At 35.9% G+C, this 15,390-nt stretch overlaps 1 protein-coding gene across 6 annotated transcripts in view; it reads right to left on the bottom strand.

Annotated features, from left to right (window-relative positions):
* Robo2 (roundabout guidance receptor 2) overlaps nt 1-15,390 on the bottom strand; it is a 1,234,122-nt gene that overhangs the window by 36,559 nt on the left and 1,182,173 nt on the right. For 5 of the 6 annotated variants that reach the window (XM_051150142.1, XM_051150139.1, XM_051150141.1 and 2 more), the window contains 5 exons: nt 13,813-13,855; nt 12,286-12,413; nt 8,116-8,397; nt 7,576-7,701; nt 2,682-2,835 (listed from right to left, as the gene is read on the bottom strand). In XM_051150142.1, the coding sequence (XP_051006099.1) occupies nt 2,682-2,835; nt 7,576-7,701; nt 8,116-8,397; nt 12,286-12,413; nt 13,813-13,855 (733 nt within the window). The remainder of the gene's footprint in view (nt 1-2,681; nt 2,836-7,575; nt 7,702-8,115; nt 8,398-12,285; nt 12,414-13,812; nt 13,856-15,390) is intronic. The other variant, XM_051150140.1, reaches the window with a different exon arrangement.

The raw sequence follows: 15,390 nt of genomic DNA on the forward strand, positions 1-15,390 counted from the left end.
AGAGTGCTTTTGAGACAGGGTCTGAAATATCCCAGGCTAGCATCAAACCAACTAAAGAGCTATGTAGCTGAGAATGACCTTGGAGCCCTGCCCTCACTGCCTGTCCTTCCTGAGTGCAATGCTGGCTTCATTCGTGCTAGACAAGGCTTCTACTAACTGAGATACACTCCCAGCCAAGATTAATTGATTCCTCATCAAATGAACCATTTCCAATGTTTCTATTGTTTAACAAGGTCATATGGTAAGTTTTTCATTCATTTAGATTGAATTAATTTTATTTCAACAGGCAATTGTTATTTCAGATATAAAGAGATTTGCTGGGGAGAAACAAAAGAGAAAGAATTCTAAATCACCTACAATTTTTGTATGATCTGACTTCCAGATTTTATTCTTACAAAGCATTAACACTCATTTCTCTTCTCTTCAAGCTCTGAGTTCCATTTCTCTGTTTTCTGGCTATAATGTTAAAATTCAAACTGACAAGGAATAACTTTGTAATAATCCTTTTGATAAAATATGTAGTGCTTGTTTTTCATGAGATATTGACATATTTATATCACTGTTGTGAATTAAGATGAAAGTCAGATTTGGGCCCAGGGGTCAGGCCGTAAACTTCAAACCCCTACCCAGATTTAGCCAATGGACAGGACATTCTCCACAGTTGAGTGGAGAGTGGGGTATGATTTTCACACGGACTCTGGTGCCTCATATTTGACCACGTCCCCTGGATGGGGAGACCTGGTGGCACTCAGAGGAAGGATAGCAGGCTACCAAGAAGAGACTTGATACCTTATGAGCATACAAAGGGGGAGGAAGTCCCCTTCAGTCACAGTCATAGGGGAGGGGAGTAAGGGGAAAATGGGAGGGAGGGAGGAATGGGAGGATACAAGGGATGGGATAACCATTGAGATGTAATAAGAATAAATTAATAAAATAAAATTTAAAAAGATATCATAGTCACAATTTAATTTTTAAAAATTTTAATTTATTATAATTTATTCAGATTACATCCCGATTGTTCTACCCTTGCTTGTATCTTCCCATTCCCATAAACCCTCCCTTTTCCTCCCTTTTACCCCCCCCCCCCAGACCTCTGACAGAAGGGGACCTTTTCCCCCACCATATGACCATGGACTATCAGGTCTCATCCAATAGCCTGCTTCCTAGTCCTTTGTGTGCCCACCAGGTGACCATCAGGACCAGCAGATCTGGACCCAGAGGAACTTGCACAAACTGTTGCACCAACCAAGGACAATGCATGCAGTAAACCTAGACCCCTTGTCCATATATTGCCTATAGACAGCTCATTCTCCACAGTTGTAGGGAGAGTAGAAATGCCTCTGTCATGAACTCTAGTGCCCCAGATTTGATTGCAATTTAAATTCTAAGTCAGGAGAGGAAAGGATGTGCTGTTAAACAATAATTTCAAATGAAAATATTTTGATTAGTTAAATAATCATTTTTTGCATATATGAGCAATATATCCCAGAGAAACAAATGAAGTCTATTAGAAAGATGGGGGAAAGATATGTGTGTATTGTCATATAAGTATATATATATATATATATATATATATATATATATATATATATATATATATATATATAATATATAAATAATATATATATACACACAATACAAATTGCATAGATATGATTTCTATGTGCACACATAGAAGGAAAAATATATAAAAGAAGAAAATTCTGCAAAATGGAAAGTTAGAGTAGAAACAGCATTGTGAAATGCTCAAAGATAGCATTTGTAAAGAAAGAAATATATGGAAAATTGAAAAGGAAAATAATATTATATTTATATAACTTAAATGTAAACCATAATACCAGTAGTCAGTTAAACTATGTTTAATATCTTAATAATTCTATATAATACAAAAATTGTAAGAAATATCTATATATTCTGTATTCTTGGCTGTGTACAATAATAGTCAAAATAAACACTGATTTACAAACTGATAGCAAGACACAGCATTTAATTATATTAATTTAGGTAAAATGATTTTTGACTCTTTTTGCAATAAAAACACTACCCATGCCTTTGTGTTTCAAGTAAATCACTACTCAAGCGAACAGAAAACTCACTCTTGTTAGATACTTGGTAAAGAACAGAGAAACATCACACTTAAGGGCCATCAAAAGAAATTGTCTAACATAAAAAGGTTTTCTTACAGAGTGTGCATTGGCTTAAAGCTCTTATTGTTCCTGTCCCTAAATTCCCATCAGAACTGATGATTAAAGTTCTACCCACTGGTCAGGCCCCCACAATTATCCCATTGTGGTGGTGCTCTACTGGTGGCATCCTGCTAAGGCCAGACATCAAGTTATTAGGAAGCTCCAAGGGATGATGAAGAGGGTTATTTGAATTCCCTTTCAGTCCTCCTCAGAAGTGCCTCTTTAGTTCACAGAGCTGTGGGTACTTGCCTTCAAACTAACAAGCAATATTATAAATGGAAGCTGATTATCCTGATTGCAGACAATCTAAAGCACTTCTGGGCCAAGGATCTTACTTCTCAGTATGGGCTGTTTTATATTTATCAACCTAAAATCGTACAGAGAGTGCAAACAGTAAAGGAGGATGCAGTGAACGTGGAGAAAGGAGAGCCAGTTCAATGAACAGAAAGAGAAGAGGAGCCTGGCCCATGTTGTCCGCACACACCACATTCTTACCCATTCTCTTGTTCTGCAGCATAGTGCCCCAGCTCTGTACCAGGAAGGGGCTGCACTGGAGGAGGAGGTAGAGGGACATTAGCCCAGGTTGATCCATTGTTTTTCTGTGCTTTCGAAGAATTTTTAGTTTTCTTCTTCTTTCCACCTTTCCCACCTGAAAGCAATAAACGCATGTATTCAGAGAGGCCATCCACCCAAAGAAACAGAGTGTATCAGATGACAGGATGTATTAATATTTTCAAAACACTGGGATTAGCATGTTAGACATGATAGAAAGCTATAAATGTGGAAATGATGCTATCAGAAAAACAAAACAAAAAACCAAACCAAAATATTATTTTATGAATTCCACCAGTGGCATTGTGTCTCTCCCAATGCATTCCCTGCAGAAATGAATAAACCAAAAAATTGGCTGCTGTATCAAGAGCACATTTATTGATTTACTCATGTCTGCTGCTTCCATGTTTCCATTGTTAGACAAAATAATGGTCCACAGCAAATTCTTTTAAATGTCAAAATTTACTGCATCTATAATACTCTTTTACATAATCTGTCTCAGTGGAGAATGCACTGTCTAAGGATACAGGCTAAACCTTTCCTGTAGAATTTATTCAATTTAATTAATCCAGAGGAGTAACATTCTTCTCTCCAAAGTCATGGATAAAAATCAATCAACTACATCCCAGAGAATATCTGTACATGCCTCATCAAGATACACCTCAGACTTTGGGTCTAATGAGTAGAGCCATTACTGCTATATATTACATTAGTAGTTCTCAACCATTTTAATTTTAGAATTTCATAACATTCCAAAACAAAGGGAATTTTATGGAAATGGAGTATATAGGTTTTGTGCTATGTATAATACAAATGGATTCATGCCCAAATATGAGCAGAAAATAAGACAGCAGTATGTGAACTATATTTGAGAGCACATGAACTTAATGAATCGTGAAAGCAAAACATCATCTCATTTATGCTATACATCTTATTCTTTCAAAATTGGGTAAATAAAACTTGTTCATTAACAAGGATGGTAGCAAGGTAGCTACAAAGATGAAAATTTCTTGAGCAAAGTAACAAAGGCGGTTTTAAGGGTACCTAAGCAACTTACATGACTTACATCAGCTTATAGCTACATGTGCAAACAGAGGTGTTGACCCCTTGCATTTCCTTTTTATTAGAGTACAATTTGTGAGTGTAAGATATTTGGAATGGGGCTATCTATCCATGCATATTTCATGAGAAACTCATCAGTTTCTTTTTTCTATCTACTCTAATATGAATTAGCAAAATCAGATTATATAGTATAGTCATAATATATTGGAAGGCCAGCAACAGATAACATTGCTATACCAGGTATTCACCCCATTGCAGAGAACATAGTTCTACATGCCATGCATGCCTACACTCCTGTCCAGTAGATCAATCCAGGAGATGGTTTTGTCACCTTTTGTTTACATTTTGAGAACAAAAGGTGCCACAGTGAAAGAAAGCAGGCACCTTCTGCACTAAGCCTGTGTGAGTAAGAGCTCAATTTCTGGATGTCAGGGCTTTTTACTTTAGAGGTCAGTCGGTAGATATCATCTTAATTTCTATACAAGAAAATAAATATTTCTATTTCCTTGAGCTATCTTTAGGATTACAAAAGACATTGTATGTAAAAGATTAAGTACAGAATGCCAGCCAATGTTGCTCTTTTCTAACTCCTAAAAAATAATCCAACATCTAGCCACCTCTACAGTCCTTTCTTCTCCAACTTTTCCAGGGTCAGCGAGTATGTAAAAAACAGCCCAAGTTTAGAACCCAGTAAAAACTTCACTGCTGAGTAGATCTGCATTTTTTTCCCTCATGAAACGATTCTTTGAATCCTTAAACCTCCTAAATCATAAACAAAGACCAAGCACTGCAGCAATTTTCATAAAACTGAAATTGAAATGTAATACTTCAGAAGGAGTAGCTTTAGTAGCTCATCCTTCCCTAGTTTACTTTCTCTTTGCCCTTTCTCTTTGCATGAAGACAGTCTTCATGACTTCCCGCAGCCCTTTAGATTTGTTATCTGGACACCAAGAGAACTGAGTGATGAAAGTGGGGAAACTGTGATGTGTCCATTTTAAAAGTGAGATGCTGCTGCCCACACTAAGTGCTACAGAGTCACACGCACATCGTCAGGGAAATCTGCTGCCTTCACCAGCAGCAGCTTGCCAGGAGCCAGCTGTTTGTGCCTTATCTAACCCTTTCAGTCCTCATGTAAATCCACACTGACATTCTTACTAGAATTCAAGAAAGGGCTTCATCATTTACTGTTGTAAACAAAGGGCTTTAAAATGTGGTTTGGAAACAACAGATTCATGGAGGGAATTCCTGAGAAGCTTCCACAGAACATGGTGTTCCCTTCTTCTAGAAATGTAAAATGTATCCCTTTTGTCATTTTGGACAGTCATAGGATTCCTCATCAACAAGTCTGTACACCTTAGCTCCATGCTATGCGGTGTGCTTTTACAATAGGAGCATTTGGCCTACTCTAGTAGTTAAATTCTGTTTCTGCCATCTGAATGTTTACTGAAATGAACCACCGTTTTCTGCTGCAACCTGCAACTAAAAGCTAAATCATTTTTAAGTGAGAACTTCCTCCACTATTTCTGGTGCTTTGAAAAAATATTTGACACCTCTCTGCAAGTCAAAACAGAAGTATCTAAATTTTTCTAATACCTAAAAAATAAAAGCCATGGAAGGAAAACTATGAAAAAATTTATTTTAAAATTAATTGCACAGAGATGGGGAAAAGAACTTTGAGTAGTAGAACAGTTTCCTACCATGGAGCAGGTCCTGACTTTGACCTTGTCACTACTAAAAAATATTGCATATAAAATTATAATATATGTCAAATTGAATGTATATACTTACTTTAAAAGTTGCCATATTAAAAGAAGATTCAGTAATTTTCTCTATAGAATATACATATATGATTATTATTTCAGTAACATTTAAAAACATGATTTGAGCTTTATATTTTTAGTAATTCAACTTTTAATAGAAGTTTTAGAACGTCTAAAAGAAATATATTGTAAAATATTTTAAAGAAGGAAATTATTCACTCAAGTCAGAAATGAAATTTTATTAATCAGTGTAATTTTTAAAAGCCTATTAACATCAATGTGCAAAAAATTTATAAATGCTAAAATATGATACAATTATATTGCATAGGGTGGTTTAGTCATATATCTGAGCATTAGAAAACATCCTTACGAAGCAGATAGAAATATTGAATGCTATACATATTTAAACTGAACAGTAAACTAAAGAAGGATAATCATTTTAATCTCAGTTCCTGAATATTTTTCTATCTCCAATTTATGTGATTTTTGTATTCAGATTTAGAAAAAATATTTATTATAATTCCTATATATACACATAAATGTCATCTGTGCTATTGCTGGGCTCAAAAAAGCACAGCTTTGAATCACATTTTGCTTAGAATTACTTGAAGATAACTTTTAAAAACTGATAAAAATGGATTTATACCAAATATCTGCTGGCTCACATGTATATAGACCCCATGGCTTATGGTATGTAGCTTTCTTTATATATATTGCTTGATATTTATATATCTTTAATTAAGTAAAAAGGAAGCTTCAGCAAAATTACTTCTTAATGAAACAGAACAATTATGGGACTAATTATATACAAATGGCAGCAAAAATGACATATAAGGTCATTTCTAAAGTTCTCCTGTATTATTCAGCCACTTTAAATTCATAACATCTGTTTAAATTTTTTTTTGGATTCTATAATGTATCTGATCCTACCAATAAGCAGGAGGCCGTGACTTGTTTTGGAGGGAAAAGAGGGCATTTGACATTTCAGTCTAAGAGGATTTTATCTCCTGAGGAACAGTAATTTAGTAAATGTAATCCCAGTGGTGTGGAAAGTTAACTCTTTATGGTCTTGAAGTCTGTAGCAACCATCAACACACTATAACCCTTTGCTATTTATGTATATTTTAAAGATATATGCTTAGAAGTATCTGAATTTACTATTTATAAATGGCAAATCATTGATCTGAAATGATAAAACATGTTGGGAAACAAGATCAATTAGAAATATACAGATGAAACCAACAGTCATAAAGTATGAATACAAGTACAAGATAAAGTATGTCAACCACAAAGCCTTCATGTTACAGGTGAGAATACACATTGTAGAACACTGTCACTGGGGCATATTAGGGGAGGTATGCATTTCACTATACCAAAATGCATTTTCACCTGTATATTGTATTATGCTGCATCATAGTTCAGTTCATTTCTTTCAAACACATGTTCAGACTTACAGTAGAAAAACAAGGGGCCACATAAATATTATATGCATGCTTTTAAACTAAATGTTAATAATTTTCTATATCAGTTGCTCATATTGATCTTAGAATCATGTGATTTGATGGATAATAAGCCTCATGTGATATTTTAGAAAACCTGTACAAAATATGAAGCTGCCTTGCCCAAACATTACTATAACAAGGCTGTAAAATATTTTCATTTCCATCATGTCTATTTTCTGGAATCAATGACCTGAAACTAAGTATCATGTATAAAGTTCCCTTGACTCCTAAGTAAGGCTAAGAGTGGACAGGATGCGTCCGTTCTTCATGAGCAGTCCTTAAGAAGTTGGCTCTGTTCCTCTTCATGTATATCATTGAACAATTAATGAAAGAGTAACGGCAATGCTATCCCTCTTCCTCCCCCCAGATGAAGTATATGTTCACTATGAACAATGACTGCCATTTGATAGGTAAATGCCTAGTACTGGCTTGTGATTCAATATGGTAGCTAGGAACACAGGTTATATATGCTCTTGACAAACAAATATTTCTCCTTACTGTGATCAAACCAACCTGAGAGACTGCCACTCCTTTCTGAGCTGTTGTGAGAGCTGGTGGTGCTGAAATCCTGTGACTGGTTGTGTGGCATTCTATTAGACAATCCCTCAGCCAATCGGTAGTCAGGGATGTAAAGTAAGGCTAAGGGTTAAAGGGCAGAGGTCATAGTGGCATCATGTGATTAGTTCACAGCACAAGCCCATGCAGAACATGCAGTTAGCAACTCAGAAGCAGATGTTGTGGGAGAGCACAGGGATGTTTAATCTACCCTTTCCTAATGGAGGTAGAGATGGATTGCTGGTTATTATACTGAAACATGTTAAAAGAATGAAACCAGTTGGTATTGGTGTGTGATGGTGAATTCAGCAGCGGTGGCGGTGGCGGTGGCAGTGATTACTTAAGGTGCCAGATACATACATGCCAACAGATTAGTTAAGCTCAGGTAGTAAACCTTGTAATGGATCTCTAAGTTGGAATTGAACGAGAAATACAAATTTCTATCTCATGCACAAACGATGTGAAATTAATTTCTTGAGATATAAGAAACCAACTCACCATTGTTGCCTTTATTTTGATCAGGTAGGGAATAACCAAATCCCATCAGGTCTGTTTTTTGTTGAATTGAGCTTTTCCACTGTGGGTCAGGAAGATCAACTGCCAGTTCATGGATGCTGTTGGAGTGCAGGATCTGGGTAGTAGCATATGGGGTGGCTTGTGTTATCTGGCTGGAACTGTTGTAAGTGGTTTTGGTGGTGAAGTCAATGCTGCTATAAATGGCTCCATCGGAAAGCATTGTTGCTGTTTTATCCCCTTGGCCTGGAACTGGAGGCAGCACATCTGCGAAGAGCACAGGGAAATGAAACTATGTAATGATGCACGGGAACCCAAAACTATCAGGATTGAAGATGAAAAATAAACGTGTCATGCTGCCCGTCTGCAGTGCAGCAGAGATGGGCTTCATGAGCCAGTGAAGGGGAGATGATATACAACCATTGTCAGACCATCCACCCTAGTGACAGGCAGGCTCAACACGCGTCCTTCATGACTCAGTGCTTAAGACATCTCTTCCTGTTCCCTTCGAGCATGAATTGGAAATCTGAGATGTTTCACAACTGAAAAATACACTCACTTGTTCCCCTGGCTTTAAAAGCAGAGGAACGGCTAGGATTTTGCAGAAGTGTTTCTAAGAGGGGAATCTACAAAGTAGAGATGAAAACATCTCTTTTAACTTTAGCACAAAAGACACAGATTACAACCATGGTGCCATTAAAAATGTGTCCAAAATTATACTACCCTCATTATCAAATAGCATTTTTTTCCTTAAGTTTTAGCTTGTAGTTTATCTTGGTTGATTCCACAGTTTTGAAAATGGAGGATAGCTGATAGAAAAATGGGCTTCTTTTTGGTGGATAACAAATGAAAAATTTCAAGAATAAATCATTTTCACAGTATGGAGAATTTAACTTTAAAAAACAATCTTGGTGATCAGTGGGTTTAATTTATGCTATCAGCTCTGAGAATCAGAGAATTATAGTTTCACATCATATGATGATGAAAGTAAAATTAAACTTTAGGGGCAACAATGAGTATCAATCAGTCCATTATCATTTGGGGATCTGAACTATTTTTACATGATTGTTTATAATTCACATCTATTATCTTTCTCCTGAGCATATATTTTTACCTTTCACAGAGAGAGAGAGAGAGAGAGAGAGAGAGAGAGAGAGAGAGAGAGAGAGAGAGAGAGAGAGAGAGATTGTTGACTCTGCTAATACAGATCTTAGTCATTACGATTAGTGTTAATCGGATTACAGTGCCCTGCATGATAACATGTGCTCCGCAAACCTCTATCTAGCTCTTGAAGATAGCGCATCATTTGGTTTGTTATTTTACAAAAATTTCAGCTGTCTTATAACTCATACTTGATGACTCTCAGGAGTACATGAAATACTTTTACATAATCAGTTTTGCTTTTGTAACTTACAATAGCTAGGGAATTTGTCTTCATAACAAAAATTACAAATATTTTTTTTTCACATGAAAAAAGTCCATTTTGAAAGCTGTGGAGTTTACAACCCCAATCTGTTTACAATGAAGTGAATTTTACTTTATTTTATAATGAAGTTAGGAGCTTAAGTAAAGATCAGCATGATCATTAATGATTGTCAAATTTATAACAGTTAACTGCTTTATATAAACAAGTAATTTTTCTCAGAATTGCCCTAATTTCTTATCCTTCTAGTTTCTAAATGTAATATTCTTTTACTCTTAAAATCTTCATGTTTCATAATATTGATTAGTGGAAATATTCACAGCAATGAGTTTTCAGATTTTTGTTTTGTTTTTGTTTTTTGAGACAGGGTTTCTCTGTGTAGCCCAGGATGTCCTGGACTCGCTTTGTAGACCGGGCTGGCCTCGAACTCACAGCCTGCCTCTGCCTCCTGAGTGCTGGGATTAACGGTGTGCGCCCCCATGCCTGGCTCAGAGTTTTTTCTCTTTTCTCTACCCTGCCACCCATTTATGAACACAATTAAGTAGGATGTCTCACCAACACAGGTCTAGTTTCAGATATCTTGAACTTAAACCTCTTCAAACGTTTAGACTAAGATTATACATCAGTTTATTTGTAAACTCTTGAAACATTATTTTTGGTGTCCAGATGATAAAAAAGGAAAATAACCAATCAAAAACCATAACTTTATGTAACATTGTTCTGTAACCCCTTTGGCTCTGGACACAGAACCTCTCTCTACCTGCTAGGTTACATCACAATAAGCCTACAAGTGAAAGTGCATCTATATTGACTTTTGCAGCTGCATAGTGTCTTCAAATATTTTTTGATTGCTGTCATATTTTCTATAGTAAGTAGAATTATATCCAACTTTTGAAGTAATGGAAGATTACTCGTGAATATTATTATGGGGAAGAGGAGTCTAGTGCTGTTAAATGGTTTGGAACTCTGTGCCTGTTATTCTCCCAACAGTCTGATTCTGAATGGACCTCACCACAATGATGTAGCACTTGCCATTTTCCATTCATCCATTTGACATAACTTGTTTCTACTACATGCTTAGAATGACAAACATACTGAAGAGAAATACAGAAAAGGCTGCAACCCTTTTTTATTGACCTTGATGTGCACCTGTGAATGAAGTAGTAATAAGGAAAAATCTTTGCAAGTCTATGTGTGTTATATACTCTGGTTAAGTTGGAATAAGACATTGTAGAAGTTAATGGAGCTTGCTTAACAAACTCAATATATTCTTTTTGTATGTATTCATTGAACATTGAATCTTGTGGTGGTCTGATACAAATACACGTAAAAGAGGCAGCTATTTCTGGATGGTCAAATGTGCTGGAAACCAAATTGATTTTTATAAAGTGGGTTGTGGAATAACAGAGAGGACATAGTGGGGAGAAGAGACTTGAATATGTCCAGTCACAGATATTTCTCATGTGGTTTACACACACTTCAAGGCTTACAAATCAATCATACAGCTTCCTTTCCATCTGATTTGCAACCTGCTGATGCCTATTGGTGTGCTGGTCGTATTCTATGCTTTGGGCCACACAAAGTAAATGCTTAATATATCATTCACATTAAACAAAGAGGTAGCCTTAATATTCATCCATTCAATTCTTCTTATAGAAATGTTTTTATACCTTTATTCAAGGAAGTCATATTTGGGGAAAAGTAACAGGTATTTAGAGCAGACCATATATACAGCAGAACATAAAACCCAAAGAGATAATAGTAGCATTCAAAATTGGAAGTATTAACAGCTACCTAGAGTGATTGCACCTTTCATTTAAGATATCAGTTTTTAACCATGGATTCCAGAAGTCTCTTTCTGAACATGTCTTATTCACTTAGCTATCGATATTTATTCTGCATAGATACATTATATGGTAGTAATCATATCAAATTTATATTGTTATAAATATAAAAATTCATGGTGCACAGAAGAGGTCCTTGGTAGAGCATGCTGACAAGGGCAGAGTAAGTAAAACATGTGGGACAACATGAAGTTCCTCGTTTCTAGTTTTAGTGTTGTTGTGATAATATTTGAAAACCTGAAGGTTCAGTTAGTATTTTTCTTCTCAGTTATTAAGGATTTCCTTAAAACCTTAATCATACCTAAAGTGATATAGACAAATAAGTTGTCTACCTAATTAGTTTGCAAAGCACAGCACTATGGCTATATGTCTTGATTGCATTATTTACAAAAGAAGATACTCTTTAAAATACTTTTAAATATGTGCATATGTGTGAGCGTGTGTGTGTGTGTGCGTGAGAGTGCTGGTGTCCTTGACATCCATGAGAGGATGCTCGGTCCCTGGACCTGGAGTTACAGGTTGATATGAGCTGATTAATGTGAGTACTAGTCACCTTATTGGTTCCTCTGAAAGACTTCTTTGTCATTAAGTCATCCACCCAGGCCCAAGAGGTGATATTCCTAATGTGTTCTTTTAAAATTCTGACACCTGCGAGATGGCTCAGAGGGTAAATAGCCTTTCCTCCAAGCTTGATGACTTGAGCTTAATCCCTGGGCCCTCTCTTTCCCATTTGTGTGTGTGACTGCATATTTGTTTATATATATATATATAACAAAATAGCAATAAAATGTTTAGGAAAAAACTAAAATAAAATAAAAATTCCAGAACACCAAACTCAAACTAGACACCCAAATGACAAATCATATTACTTTGGAACATCCAACTTACCTCCACGCCCAAAATTCGCAATTTCATTTGGGCCACTGTTGCTATTGTTCACTGGCAAACTTGTGGCTGGCCACGAATCTGCAAGCCATGGGTAATTGGGATCACCAGCATTTAGAAGACCTGGGCGGCTGAAACAGAAATGAAATGAAGATTAGCTTGCGGGGCTCAGAGAGGGATTTTGACATCACCCTTACAGGCTGAAAAGGGTAAGGAGATATAAGATTTTAATTGACTTCAAATTAAATTGCAAAAGCTCTTAAGAGCTAAATAACTGGTAGTTCATTAAAGCCATACATAGATCTTCACTGTCAGTGGGACCAAAGAGTCTCTGCCTGGGATTCTGCCCACGTACAAATGAAATCAGTTGTCTACCCTGGACTGGGGGGGCAGAGAAAACATAGTAGGATCCTGTGATCAAGTGTTATGCTAAGTTGACATCTCAAGGTAATAATTCCTCTGAGAACTGAACTATTCAATTCTCATTTTTGTAGCCCGTAACTGAATCTGTTTTCTCTAGGTTGTCACCCTTATTTAGAGCCCTCACACTAGACTGGAGGTGTATAGTTTGAGAAAAATTAATGAGCATTTCTTATACTTTTCTACCTATAGTACATTTTTATGTTTCCCACATCTCAAAATAAAAAGGCTAGTTAAGATTTTTTTTTTAAGGAGGTAAAAGATCCAATTATGTGACTCAACACATTAGCGTAGTCTATAAGGAAAACTTCTTTCCTATCACATTTAATAAGGAGTTCCATTATTTAATGTAAAGATGGGATTCTGATTCCTTTCCAGAATATTAGCATATTTACAAAGAAATAGATCATCTATAATTGTTGCACTTTTTGATAGACCCCTTCTGGTATAATCCCTAAGAGAAACGTGTGTTTCTATGGAAACTGCAATAAGAAGATTCAATTGCTTCTTGCTATATCCGCTAGCTCTCATTAGACTTAATCTCTTTTTGCTAAAATATTGATTAAATGGGAGATTGGAAGTTATTACCAGAGCCTAATTACAATCTCCATATTGGCAAAGGGAAAATAGATGAGGATATATGGGTTTGTTATCAGCTTTTATCAATTTCAATTGAGTATCCAAAGTTGTGGAATCCAGTCCTATCAATCTACAGCCTATTCATCATCCATGAATCATTTACTTTGTGATCGATTATGTGTAATTGTTCACTCAGAGCAATTTAGTGAGAGCCAATAAGGAGTCTTAAACAACAGCAACTTCATTTGCTAATGTCTAATTAATGCAATAAACATCCTGCTAACAAATGAACACATTCCTTGTGATATTTACTACTAATTTCTTCAGGGGCATCTGGGAGATATGAAACATCTGGACTTGATTCCTCTAAAGTGCACAACTGATAGATCATTAAACCTTGTGGTAAGTCATTCAATTCCTCCTAGAATTCTCAGACTTATAAGTGATCGTTTATTACAATAATAGCTGCTCACTACAGAATTTCTCCAGTACTGATTAAAAATAATAATAAAAAGAAACTCCTTAGCTTACCTCCCATTGCTCATTAGTCCTCCATCTCCTCTTTGAAATGTTACTGTAATAAAAGGAAGACATACACACATAGTAGTCAGTATTAATCACAATTAAGAACAGTTACCTATTGGGCCTCCATTTAGAAATGGGACTTCCAAGACAGTATAATTAATGGAACTATATCGGTAGCAACAAGAAATGGCTTGTTCGGGGCAAAGTCACCACTTGTTCTAAATTTACTAGACAATTTCAAGTTTCTTCAAATGAAATAAACAGCTAGAGTGGCAATTTGTATTTACATATCAAAAGTGTTACAAGTTGTGCATATATAGTCTTACCCAAAGGATGGTATAGCATTTGTGTGGAATAATTTTCCATAACAAGAAAATGTTTTACTTGAAGAAATAACACAAAAATACACCTTGAAGATAACTAGCATTATTCCATTTGATAATATTCTGCCAATGAAGCAATAGAGAGTATTGATTCCATAGTTTCACCATCATAGATCATTTGAGGGATACTAACACGCATTATGCATTGAGTGGGTACAATTACAGTAGACATAAACTCCTATTAATATGGAATAATATTCTCACAAGAATGGAACTTGTGAAGAGGTGATACTGAATGAATTCCAGTTATGTGTAAACATCTCAAGTTTTCTATAATACTAAGGAGCTTAACAAAAGAATATACCAAGGTCCATCTGGTAAAACCATTGTCATGATTTGCTTCCTCCAATGAGTGGCTTCCATTTTCTAAGGCAAGAACATGAAAATAGACCAAGGTACTGACCAAATGATTTAAATATCAGTTCAGCTCTATCATCGCTTCCCCCAAATCATTGCACTAACATGGATTTGAGCTTCACAGTGATTTGTATTTCAGGGGTGTTATATTCCTCACAAAGACGGTAAAAGTACCTAAGGCTGAGCATACTCAGTGATATTTCTATTTCTGCAGCAGAAGTGACTAGAGAAGAACAGTGGAGTAACATATACACAGAGTTTCAAGTTTATTTGTATTCAGTCTTCTCTCTAAATCATCATACTAGACATTGATGTAAAAGATATCTGCTGTTTAAGTGTTTGTAGAAGGAAGAATTGTTAGGATCTTGCAATTTGGACCCAAATCTTTAGAGATCAGCTAAAACAATCCTAAGAAGACATGAGTATCTCTGTAACAATTACAAAAATGAAAAATGAAAAATTCACAGAACATAATATAATTACTTATGTAACTTAAAATGTCCTTCACACACAATTTGGTAGACACAAGATTTCCATTTGGTACCTTTCTGTCAAAAAATGAAGAAGCAAGGAGGAGAGGGAGACACACACACACACACACACACACACACACACACACACACACACACCACTTATCACAGTAGCATTGGCAACTTGTTTTTTAATTGTTTTATATTGTGTTTATTTTTAATTGATTCATTCACTTTACATCATAGTTACAACCTCTCTCCCCTCCCCCCTACCCCCTCCCCCCTCCTGTGGGTCAAGGACTCCACCAGAAGTCCTACAGAGTCAACTAACTTGGGCCCATGGGGGCTTACAGAAATTGAACCACCAACCAAAA

Source organism: Acomys russatus, chromosome 8 (assembly GCF_903995435.1).
Source record: "Acomys russatus chromosome 8, mAcoRus1.1, whole genome shotgun sequence".
Taxonomy (NCBI): Eukaryota; Metazoa; Chordata; class Mammalia; order Rodentia; family Muridae; genus Acomys; species Acomys russatus.